Genomic DNA, 10,177 nt, shown 5'->3' with positions numbered 1-10,177 from the left:
TATGTAGATATAAACGGCTCATTCTAAGGAAACAAAAACCCAATGATTCTTGTTTTCAAGTGATTATAAAGAAATGAAAACATGGTTATGAATACCATTTCTGCCAATAGTCACCCCCAAGTCCTTGGGCTTTTAAATATGTCACTTTTGGCTGACATTTGTCATCACTTTGGACATTTTTGTAGATTAATTTATCAAAAAAAGAGGCTTTTTTCAAGGTTACAGAGAAACTAATGAGTAAGGATGAGTTCAATTACTTGTGTCTTTAGGTAACAGGACAATATTTATAAACAAGACTAGTCCATACCCATTGAGTGCACAGTTGCCCACGTACAGTCTCACTGGTGTGTGTTTGGGAAACAGGTCATAGGAAATTGTAGATTAAATAGTTAACTGAACCCATTAGGAAGAGCAATGTATTCAGACACAGTGTTTGTGAATTTGATAGTATGATTGCTTTATTGAAAGTATAGTAGTTCCATTGCCAATAGTGGGATAGTTAATGGGCTAAAGCTGTACATTGGTAGTTGAGGTAGCACGTTGAAAGGCAGATAGTTAAAGTGTTTATATGTTGTATTGACTTAAAAGTGGGGCGCACTGGTAGTACATCACATGGGAAACATAGAGTGACCACGTCAGTGAATAGAAAAACGTGGGACAGACAGAATGACTGACTGACAGAATGACACACTGACAGTTTCTGTGATTATGTACAGCATACCATACCATGACTTAGTCATGCCAAAAATTAGAAAAAAAACCCAACATTGGTCCACAGGGGGAGCCACAGCCATCGGTTGCATTTTAGCCATTTTTAAGCATCTTTCTGTTGTTATAGCGCCACCCAGTTGCCAATTAGTGTTAAATTTCTCCAGTCACCTTGAGGCATTCTGTTCTACAGTACAGGCCAAAAGTTTGGACACACCTGCAAACAAACCAATACGTTTTCTTTATTTTCATGACTATTTACATTGTAGATTCTCACTGAAGGCATCAAAACTATGAATGAACACATGTGGAGTTATGTACTTAACAAAAAAAGGTGAAATAACTGAAAACATGTTTTATATTCTAGTTTCTTCAAAATAGCCACCCTTTGCTCTGATTACTGCTTTGCACACTCTTGGCATTCTCTCAATGAGCTTCAAGAGGTAGTCACCTGAAATGGTTTTCCAACAGTCTTGAAGGAGTTCCCAGAGGTGTTTAGCACTTGTTGGCCCCTTTGCCTTCACTCTGCGGTCCAGCTCACCCCAAACCATCTCGATTGGGTTCAGGTCCGGTGACTGTGGAGGCCAGGTCATCTGCCGCAGCACTCCATCACTCTCCTTCTTGGTCAAATAGCCCTTACACAGCCTGGAGGTGTGTTTGGGGTCATTGTCCTGTTGAAAAATAAATGATCGTCCAACTAAACGCAAACCGGATGGGATGGCATGTCGCTGCAGGATGCTGTGGTAGCCATGCTGGTTCAGCGTGCCTTCAGTTTTGAATAAATCCCCAACAGTGTCACCAGCAAAACACCCCCACACCATCACACCTCCTCCTCCATGCTTCACAGTGGGAACCAGGCATGTGGAATCCATCCGTTCACCTTTTCTGCATCTCACAAAGACACGGCGGTTGGAACCAAAGATCTCAAATTTGGACTCATCAGACCAAAGCACAGATTTCCACTGGTCTAATGTCCATTCCTTGTGTTTCTTGGCCCAAACAAATCTCTTCTGCTTGTTGCCTCTCCTTAGCAGTGGTTTCCTAGCAGCTATTTGACCATGAAGGCCTGATTCGCGCAGTCTCCTCTTAACAGTTGTTCTAGAGATGGGTCTGCCGCTAGAACTCTGTGTGGCATTCATCTGGTCTCTGATCTGAGCTGCTGTTAACTTGCGATTTCTGAGGCTGGTGACTCGGATGAACTTATCCTCAGAAGCAGAGGTGACTCTTGGTCTTCCTTTCCTGGGTCGGTCCTCATGTGTGCCAGTTTCGTTGTAGCGCTTGATGGTTTTTGTGACTCCACTTGAGGACACATTTAAAGTTTTTGCAATTTTCCAGACTGACTGACCTTCATTTCTTAAAGTAATGATGGCCACTCGTTTTTCTTTAGTTAGCTGATTGGTTCTTGCCATAATATGAATTTTAACAGTTGTCCAATAGAGCTGTCGGCTGTGTATTAACCTGACTTCTGCACAACACAACTGATGGTCCCAACCCCATTGATAAAGCAAGAAATTCCACTAATTAACCCTGATAAGGCACACCTGTGAAGTGGAAACCATTTCAGGTGACTACCTCTTGAAGCTCATTGAGAGAATGCCAAGAGTGTGCAAAGCAGTAATCAGAGCAAAGGGTGGCTATTTTGAAGAAACTAGAATATAAAACATGTTTTCAGTTATTTCAGTACATAACTCCACATGTGTTCATTCATAGTTTTGATGCCTTCAGTGAGAATCTACAATGTAAATAGTCATGAAAATAAAGAAAACGCATTGAATGAGAAGGTGTGTCCAAACTTTTGGCCTGTACTGTACATATCTACCAAGTTTAGTAAAAATCGATATGGCGGTTAGGCCAAGATAAGAAATTAGCTCTCTGGTGCCCCCATTTTGTTTGATGGGGTCAATAATGGAGGGGTCCCCTCAGATTATGTGTGGTCATATGCCTACAAAGTTGCGTGGTGATCGGTGAAACCCTTGACATGTTATACACCTTTATGTGATGAGCCACACCCTCTGCAATATTCATTGCCTTATAGAAGCTCAGTTTTAGTAAGTTTTCCAACTTTTGCCAAGAGGGAACTTTAGATATTGGTCCCTAGATTATGTTCACAGAGTTTCATGCAGATCGGTCAAACTTCCTAGGAAGAGATCGATTTTAAGTGTTTTTCAAAAAATTCAAAATGGCGGAAAATCTATATAACCGGAAGTTTTGGGTTCTTGAGGCAAATTTGTTCCTCACAAGGAGATGCATCTCTGTGCAAAGTTTCATGTCTCTACGGCATACGGGGCATGAGATATGCCCATTCAAAGTTTGCAATTTCAATTGGTTGCTATAGCGCCCCCCTTTGGCCAATTGATGTAATATTGCTTCATTCTCATCCTCCCATGACCCTCTACCACTGTGCCAAATTTCACATGGATTGACCAAGTCAGTGAGGAGAAAAACATGGAACAGAGACACAGACAGACACACACACAGACAGTGTTTTCGTCATTACATAGTAAGATACAGCAACCTTATTACCAAATATAAATGATAGCGTTACGATCATGTGTACAGATGTTGATAAAACTGCATTTTGTCATGTAATTTTTTTATTCATCATGAGTCTGTAACTCATATGGGAGGATATCGAAGACACATTCTTGTGGTAAGAAACAAACAACAACAAAACTTTCAATGCAGATAAGAGCAAAACCATCTGAGACCAGCCTGAGGGTAATGTATCACCCCAGGGCAAACCAGTACACAGCAAACTACAACATCCTCAACAATGGCCTTATCTCACTCCCATCGTCCCTTGTAACGGCCGCAAGGAAAATGGAAGAGGGCGTAGGGGTGGGACACTGCGTATACACAGTATGCCGGTATGTATGTACGTGTGTCAAGGCATGTTGTCAGCACTTAAGATCTCTTAAGAGTAGCTGTAGAGGTTTGACACTAATGATGACAATGCCAGGCGGCAAGGCGGCAGATGTAATTGGCATGTCTGAAGTCACTCACACACACACACACACACACACACACACACACACACATACACACATGCACTGACTTAGCCTAAACAGCCACTGATGCCAATCCCATAATATAAACCCACCCTCCATGCATGGCTACAAATACCCTGCACACTGTTCAGCAGCTCAGAAGACGCAGAGCTGCAACCATCACCAGCTTTGAGGACAGAACCCCACAGAAAAAAATACAAGATTTAAGGTGAGTGTGTTGCTTGTTTTTAAAGTTCACTCATGTGTGTTTACTGTTACTGACTCTGGCCCTGTTTCTCTGCTCAGATGCTTTGCTGCAGGTGTGTGCTACCTTTCCTGGCTCTCTACATGTTGCCAGAGGAGACGTCTGCTGCTGTGTTGCCGAGCAGATTCAGAAACAAAAGAGTAAGCCTTTACACACAACGTCCTCATCACCTTTTGGGGAACTCAAACACCTCCAAGCACACTCTGATTATTGTCCTCAGGATGTCATCTGGCTGGACCAAGAGCTTTTCCCCCGCATGCCTGACCGCTCAGACCAAGGAGACCTCTCTGTGGGTGACGCTGGGGAGATGGACAGGGGTGTGGGTGGCCGCCACTCTAACTCAGAGACTTTGCTCGTCCCAACAGTGCACCTTTCTCTGCAGCGCCAGGGCCAGAACCAGAACCAGTACCAGTACAACCGTAAAGCCAATGAAAAGAGGTGAGGAGACAATGACAGAAACTTTTTATCAGAGCTTAAATGGCTTCAAACTTGTATGAAACCATATTCTAGTCATACAAGGTGAAATTAACAAATAAATAAAGCTTTGAAAATGTGTCTAATGAACTAACCAGGGTTATTTAAATGCAATTAACTCACAACATAAGTAACTTAAATTGTTTTATGTCAACCATCATCTAAATTAGGGCTGGCACAATATTTTATTTCTAAATTCAATCTAAATTCAGTCAAATTCAACTTGCTTCCGTGGATTTTTGTACTTTTAAATAAAATAAGAGTGTTATTTTTGAACGTGTGAACATGTATCAGGAAGAAAAAGTATATAGGCTATTGTCCATTTTCAGTCAGCGTACATCACAGAAATTAAGTGATTTCCTGCTGCTGTGTCTACAGGAGGAAGGTTGCTCCTCTGGACTCCATCGGCAGATTTCAGATGTCCAGTTCCCGAAACCAAAAGGTGAGTTACAAGAGAAAACTTGCTAATATGGTCGCTAATTTTGAGGCTACTGAGAGTAACTGATACAGCGTTTATACGTACAAGTACCAGGGCTGTTCATACGGGGGTAAAAATGGGAAAGTTTTCTGGGGGCCAACCATTATTGGGTGCCAATGGAGGCCAGCGATAATCATGTTCATCTTAAATGTATGCAATGATTTCAGGAGAGCCTGATAGACACCATTAATATATGACGGTGGATAAATGTTATAATAGCAGACTTTTCTTGGATCACTTCCCCATTATTTGCATAATTACAATTTTCAGCATGCCCAGGTTTTCAATGACATTATCGTGCTCCTGTAGAGTCACTGATACAGATAATAATGATGATTTTTTAGCCTTGATAATTCCTTAAGACGCTGCTTTTGTACAGTGAAACACTGAGCATGTGTGTGTTTGTGTTACAGGATGAACCTGACATCTACTGGGAAGACAACCGGCATTAAAGAGCAACTCCTCCTCCTCCTTCCATAAATTTTCTCAGAGCCAATCCATGTATGAACTTTGTATGACATATGCCGTGGTATTTATTCCTTATTTAACTCACTGCCTTACTAACAAGTGAGACGCCTGTTGACCTGCTCCCTCTAGTGGTCACAGATGCAAACATGACAAACACTGCTGTGTGCAAATGTGTAATTAAATGTGACAAAATAACTGTTGTGTCTTTTTTGTGTGTCTTTGACTCAAAATACCACCATTATGTTCCCAAAGACTTTTATTTTTCAAGCTACAATTAAAGAAAACAATATCAGACTGCAGAAAATATAGATTTTGCCTGGGTATTTTCTCTCTTCACTTTCACATATGTACAGTTGTCAAAGAACAGGATATGTACACAGAATTGAAGTTGTAGAGAGAGTGCAACTGCTACTGGAGACTTACCAAGACTCTCCCATCAACAAAAAGAAAAAGCACATGGTAAAACCAAACAACATAAACAAAACGCCGCAACCTACGCGGTGTCAACTTATTTTCTGTACACTACAACTTTGTTCTCGATGTGAGACAATCTTATGTCCATTCTCTGATGCGGGCGCATCCCTAATCCCGCTTCTCAGAAAGCTAAGAAATAAACATGAAAACAGAAAAACAAATATTTTACAACCATTCATAAAACGAGCCTCGGAGCCACTTTTGATATTGTAAAGCACTGCCAAACCATTCGTCATACAACAACGAAACGCCCTCGTATCAGATGAGTTTTTAAAACATGGAAAAAAACTAAAACCACACATGAAACAGAAACATCAAAATTTAACAGCTTTCAATGTAAATGTTGTTCATGGTAAATGGCTATAATTGATTACCAAGCCAGACAGGGAGAAACAGTAAGCGCTTAATCATGAATGTACACAGCGACATGCCAAGTACAGATTTAAATCAGCCGCAGCTCATCATGTCCCAAAAAAAAAAGTGCACTGCCGAAAGAACAGTCTGTGTGCAATCTGAAATGTAGCAGTAATAAATGATGACAGATTCAACGGAGTTTAAAGATCGCTTATTCTAGAGGAGTGAGATCTCTACATTTTTAAAGTTCAGTGATTATCACTGATGACCGAAACAAAAACGCAAGCTCAAAAATAAATCTCCAGAATACAATCACAAATAGAAAATGAGCTGCCCGTCTAGCATTATAACATACTTCTAAACAAATAACAGCGGCGACGTTTCCCATCTCTTCCGCTTTAAAATTTTGTCCATGTTTAAAACTTGCATTGATTTGAAGTTGGGTGGAAACTGAAAATACTCCTTGAGACACTAAAGAAAAGTTTTACTGATTTGTTAAGAAATAATTTACAAGTGAATATGAGAGTAAGTGTGAGAGTTTATGTGCACGCTACCAGCACGGTATACAACAATAAAGCCAATTAATGAAGGGATTATTTACGAACAAATAAATGGTTCTCCGCTGTCACTGTTGCCGTCTGTCCAGTTCTTCACAGTAACCAAAGAAAAGAAGAAAAGAAACAGTGAGGATAAATAAGAATGGTTGTGATTGTCAAAAAAGAAATCCTACAAACTGACAATACAGTTGCCATCCAGGTGATAATTTAGGCTGTTTTGGCTGTAGGCATCAAAGAAAAACAAGTGTCAAGAGGACAGCGTAAAACAGGGCGGCTGCTCCTCGGTCCCTTCCCTCCTCTTCGTGTCTACAGGTCTTTTTTGTGTCCAGACCGCCGCACGTCCCTGCACTTGTGGCAGTAAAAGATGTCGGGAACGTTGGACTTCTTGATCTTCGCGCACGACAAGTGCACCCATATGCCGCACTGGTTGCACTCGATCATCGGCCGTCCTGCGAATGGCTTCCCACAGTAACAGGTGATCAAGTCCCATGAATCGTCCCCTGTGTTGATAAAGGGAACAGAACATCAGAGCTGATAAGTAATCAATCGGTGCATGCTAAGAAGAGGACAAAAAAGCTAGTTTGAAGGACAAAATGTCATACCTGACTCCACCATGATGTCTTCATCTGCGATCCAGGTCTCACCCTCACTGGAGCTCATCTCTGCTTCCCTGATGGACTCGTCTGCCTGCATCTTCCCCAGGCCCTGCATGCCAGGGGTGGACCCCCCGTGCTCCGACAGCTCCTCTCTGGCAGGTCGTACCTCTGTGTGCGTATGCCGTGCCTCAGAGTCTGTCTCGCTTTGAGCAGCTGAACTTTTGAGCTTCTTAGGCTTTGGCTGTTTTGAGTTTTTGCTGCGTTTGATGCGCGCTCTTTTCTCGCCCTCGCTGCTGCCGCTATCTGCCGCCGTCATGGCAGAGCCCAGCGACAGCTTTTTCAGTTTTTTGTCCTTCTTGCGCTCGGCCTTAGTGCTGGCCTGGCTCTCGTACAGGGAGTCTTTAAGGCGCATCTTGTCCAGCAGAGTGCTGTCAGAGTGCATGCGGCGAATGTTCTTGCCCTTATTTGCTCGAGCCTTACGGACAAATGTGTGGATGGTGTGAATGTCTGAGCTTCCATCTGCCCAGTTGTTGCCAGTGGAGCTGCTGCCTCCGCCGCCTCCGTCTGCTGATAACCCTGAACTGTGTGCAGAGCTGGATGATGTTGGAGACCATGAACTTTCCTACAAGACAAGAGGAAAAAGCATTTCAGTATTTCATCCCAGCCTGAGTAAGGCATGTGATAACAGCAGTTTCTAATATCGACCGTGACATTCATAGCAGCTTACCTCTTTAGGACTGGGGATGTAACCAGCATATGCCAGGACAAAGCTGCAGAACTTGTTGAAGTCCTCAACTGTCCTCTTTTTCCTCTCTGGGGGCTACAAGAAAGCACATGGCTTTGTTTAACAAACTGAAGCTAACATTAAAAGCTCCATTGACAAAAGCTACTCATGAGTATTCATATTCACATTGCAAAGTACTCACCAAAGGTTCCGTTTTGCACGATAACAGTGAATCTAGTGGAGACAGACAAAACAGATGAGTAAGTCACAAGTGAACCAGTCTTGATTTGCTTAATATTTTGACAGAAATAGCTCAACAGAATAACCAGTACCCAGTTACCTAGGGGTATGATGAGACGCATGTGGACTAACGCTAGCATTAGCCTGCTAACACGGCTCAATAACTTAATCGGGGTTATTAGTGATGAGTATGTTGAGCTTATTTAAGAGCCGTGTTTGTTTAGTTACGTTAAATTGACCGACAAAGCTTACTGATGGCCGTTTGAGCGGAAAATAAGCAAACCAGTCATCGGATGTTAACGCTAGGTGACTGGGTCTGCCAACAAACCGCAACCGGTGTCACTTGATCACCATCTGAACTTTACACAAAGTCCGGTTATTTCGCCATCAGCCATAAATAGTCGCCCATCGGTTTAACATCAACGCTAAAACAAATGGTTGGTTTGGTGAAACGGTAGCTAGCAAAGCTCAGTTTGAGCAATGCCAAGCTTTAAACTTGTCATTTTGTATTGTCTGGATGCTACATGCTAACGTTAGCTGACATTTAGAGGGGAAGCTAACAACACGTTATGGCGTTTGCAGCAATAACGGCAAACGGGCTTTCGACTAGAGTAAGCTCCTACATAAATATATATTTAATAAGTTGCATTTAAACTCGACATTGTTAACAGGGAATTTCGATCTGAGGTAACTTATGCTAACAAGCAGCCACTCGGTTAGCTAGCTAATCACCCTGGCTTTCTTGAAATAGAAGTGGGAGGCTTATTAGCCGTGTTAGCTTGGTGTTAGCACGGTGTAACGTTCAATCGGTTTCAACTTAGTTTTTCGTGGCTGACAAGTGATTTAATTTAACGTAAAAACTGTCAAGGTACAGATTGTTTTCTGCGAAGTGGTTTGGTAACGTTAGCTATCCAGCTATTAGCTGTTAACGTTAAGCTACATGGATCGGCGCGTTAAATAGCAAGCTAAATTCACTGTGCAAACGTTAACATTGGGTTAGCTACGGTAAGCGAACAAAACACGAGATATTCACTTTAACACAACTTTCATGGCATTTTGACGACAAATTAAAAGTTGCTCAAGAGCAAGTGATGTTACTAATACAGCATACGCAACCAAACGTAACGTTAACGGTGGACATAACTTGCGTTAGGTTAACGTTAGCCATCTTAATGTCCGCAAAATACAGCAGGCAGATTTCAACAGAGAGCAGTTTTAGCACTACACAGAAACAGTGTTTTAATAGCCCGCTAAGGAATACAGATGAAACATACCTTGGTGCTCAGACATTATGTCAAGCATTGTCGCCTCACCGACAAGGCCCCGATCCAAGGAACAGAAGCAGCAGGCGAGCTAGCCGGAGAGTAGCGGCCGTCGCGCTGTGCCTTCCCCCGGCGTGGCTGCACCTTACCGCCGGGGAACTTTAGCAGCAGCGAGACAAGGGCGCGCAACACCGAAAAGACTATTCCTCAAAAAGCACTCAAACTGTGGGTCGAAGTTGTATTATTCCCTCCCTGGGGATCCGTTACAACAGCGTGCCACGGGCAAACCGCCTCTGAACTGTCCCTTCACTAACGTTATTAGCTCTGCAAAATACTAATTCCTCTGTCGCTTAACGTGCTGCACTTAAAGCTCCGTTTTCTTCGTCACTACATTTATATAACGCTCGGTGTTAAAATATAGCAAAACCGTAAAATCCATAGATTCACGCGGGTAGTCGTTAACGTAAATCCGTAATGTGAACTTCTGCGATGAAGTTTTTTTTCGTTTCTTCGCTGTAGGCACACAAAACGACTGGAGTTTTGACTTTATTCCGCACGGTCTTCTCCCTGCGCGGCAGAAACCTCTTGAG

The 10,177-nt window shown here is 42.6% G+C and overlaps 2 protein-coding genes across 2 annotated transcripts; one reads left to right on the top strand and one right to left on the bottom strand.

Annotated features, from left to right (window-relative positions):
- Positions 1–2,554: 2,554 nt before the first annotated feature.
- On the top strand, positions 2,555–5,605 carry LOC144459859 (uncharacterized). Its single transcript, XM_078164640.1, has 5 exons — positions 2,555–3,924; positions 4,002–4,100; positions 4,181–4,398; positions 4,813–4,876; positions 5,326–5,605. Exons 2-5 carry the CDS (start codon positions 4,002–4,004, stop codon positions 5,362–5,364), a joined length of 420 nt encoding a protein of 139 aa, XP_078020766.1. The 5' UTR covers positions 2,555–3,924; the 3' UTR covers positions 5,365–5,605.
- Positions 5,606–5,618: 13 nt separating this feature from the next.
- phf23b (PHD finger protein 23b) lies at positions 5,619–10,146 on the bottom strand. Its single transcript, XM_033610051.2, has 5 exons — positions 9,600–10,146; positions 8,288–8,319; positions 8,089–8,181; positions 7,368–7,983; positions 5,619–7,265 (listed from the first exon to the last, which is right to left on the bottom strand). Exons 1-5 carry the CDS (start codon positions 9,625–9,627, stop codon positions 7,072–7,074), a joined length of 963 nt encoding a protein of 320 aa, XP_033465942.1. The 5' UTR covers positions 9,628–10,146; the 3' UTR covers positions 5,619–7,071.
- Positions 10,147–10,177: the final 31 nt, after the last annotated feature.

This window comes from Epinephelus lanceolatus, chromosome 22 (assembly GCF_041903045.1).
Source record: "Epinephelus lanceolatus isolate andai-2023 chromosome 22, ASM4190304v1, whole genome shotgun sequence".
Taxonomy (NCBI): domain Eukaryota; kingdom Metazoa; phylum Chordata; class Actinopteri; order Perciformes; family Serranidae; genus Epinephelus; species Epinephelus lanceolatus.
This window is presented reverse-complemented; position numbering and strand designations above follow the sequence as displayed.

Excerpts from the sequence above, each read along its gene's own strand:
- LOC144459859 (XM_078164640.1), top strand. The coding sequence starts at position 4,002 with ATGCTTTGCTGCAGGTGTGTGCTACCTTTCCTGGCTCTCTACATGTTG. Across the intron at positions 4,101-4,180 it reads GCAGATTCAGAAACAAAAGA|GATGTCATCTGGCTGGACCA; the intron begins GTAAGCCTTTAC and ends TATTGTCCTCAG. Across the intron at positions 4,877-5,325 it reads CCAGTTCCCGAAACCAAAAG|GATGAACCTGACATCTACTG; the intron begins GTGAGTTACAAG and ends TTTGTGTTACAG.
- phf23b (XM_033610051.2), bottom strand. The coding sequence starts at position 9,627 with ATGCTTGACATAATGTCTGAGCACCAAG. Across the intron at positions 8,320-9,599 it reads CATAATGTCTGAGCACCAAG|ATTCACTGTTATCGTGCAAA; the intron begins GTATGTTTCATC and ends TGTCTCCACTAG. Across the intron at positions 8,182-8,287 it reads CGTGCAAAACGGAACCTTTG|CCCCCAGAGAGGAAAAAGAG; the intron begins GTGAGTACTTTG and ends GCTTTCTTGTAG.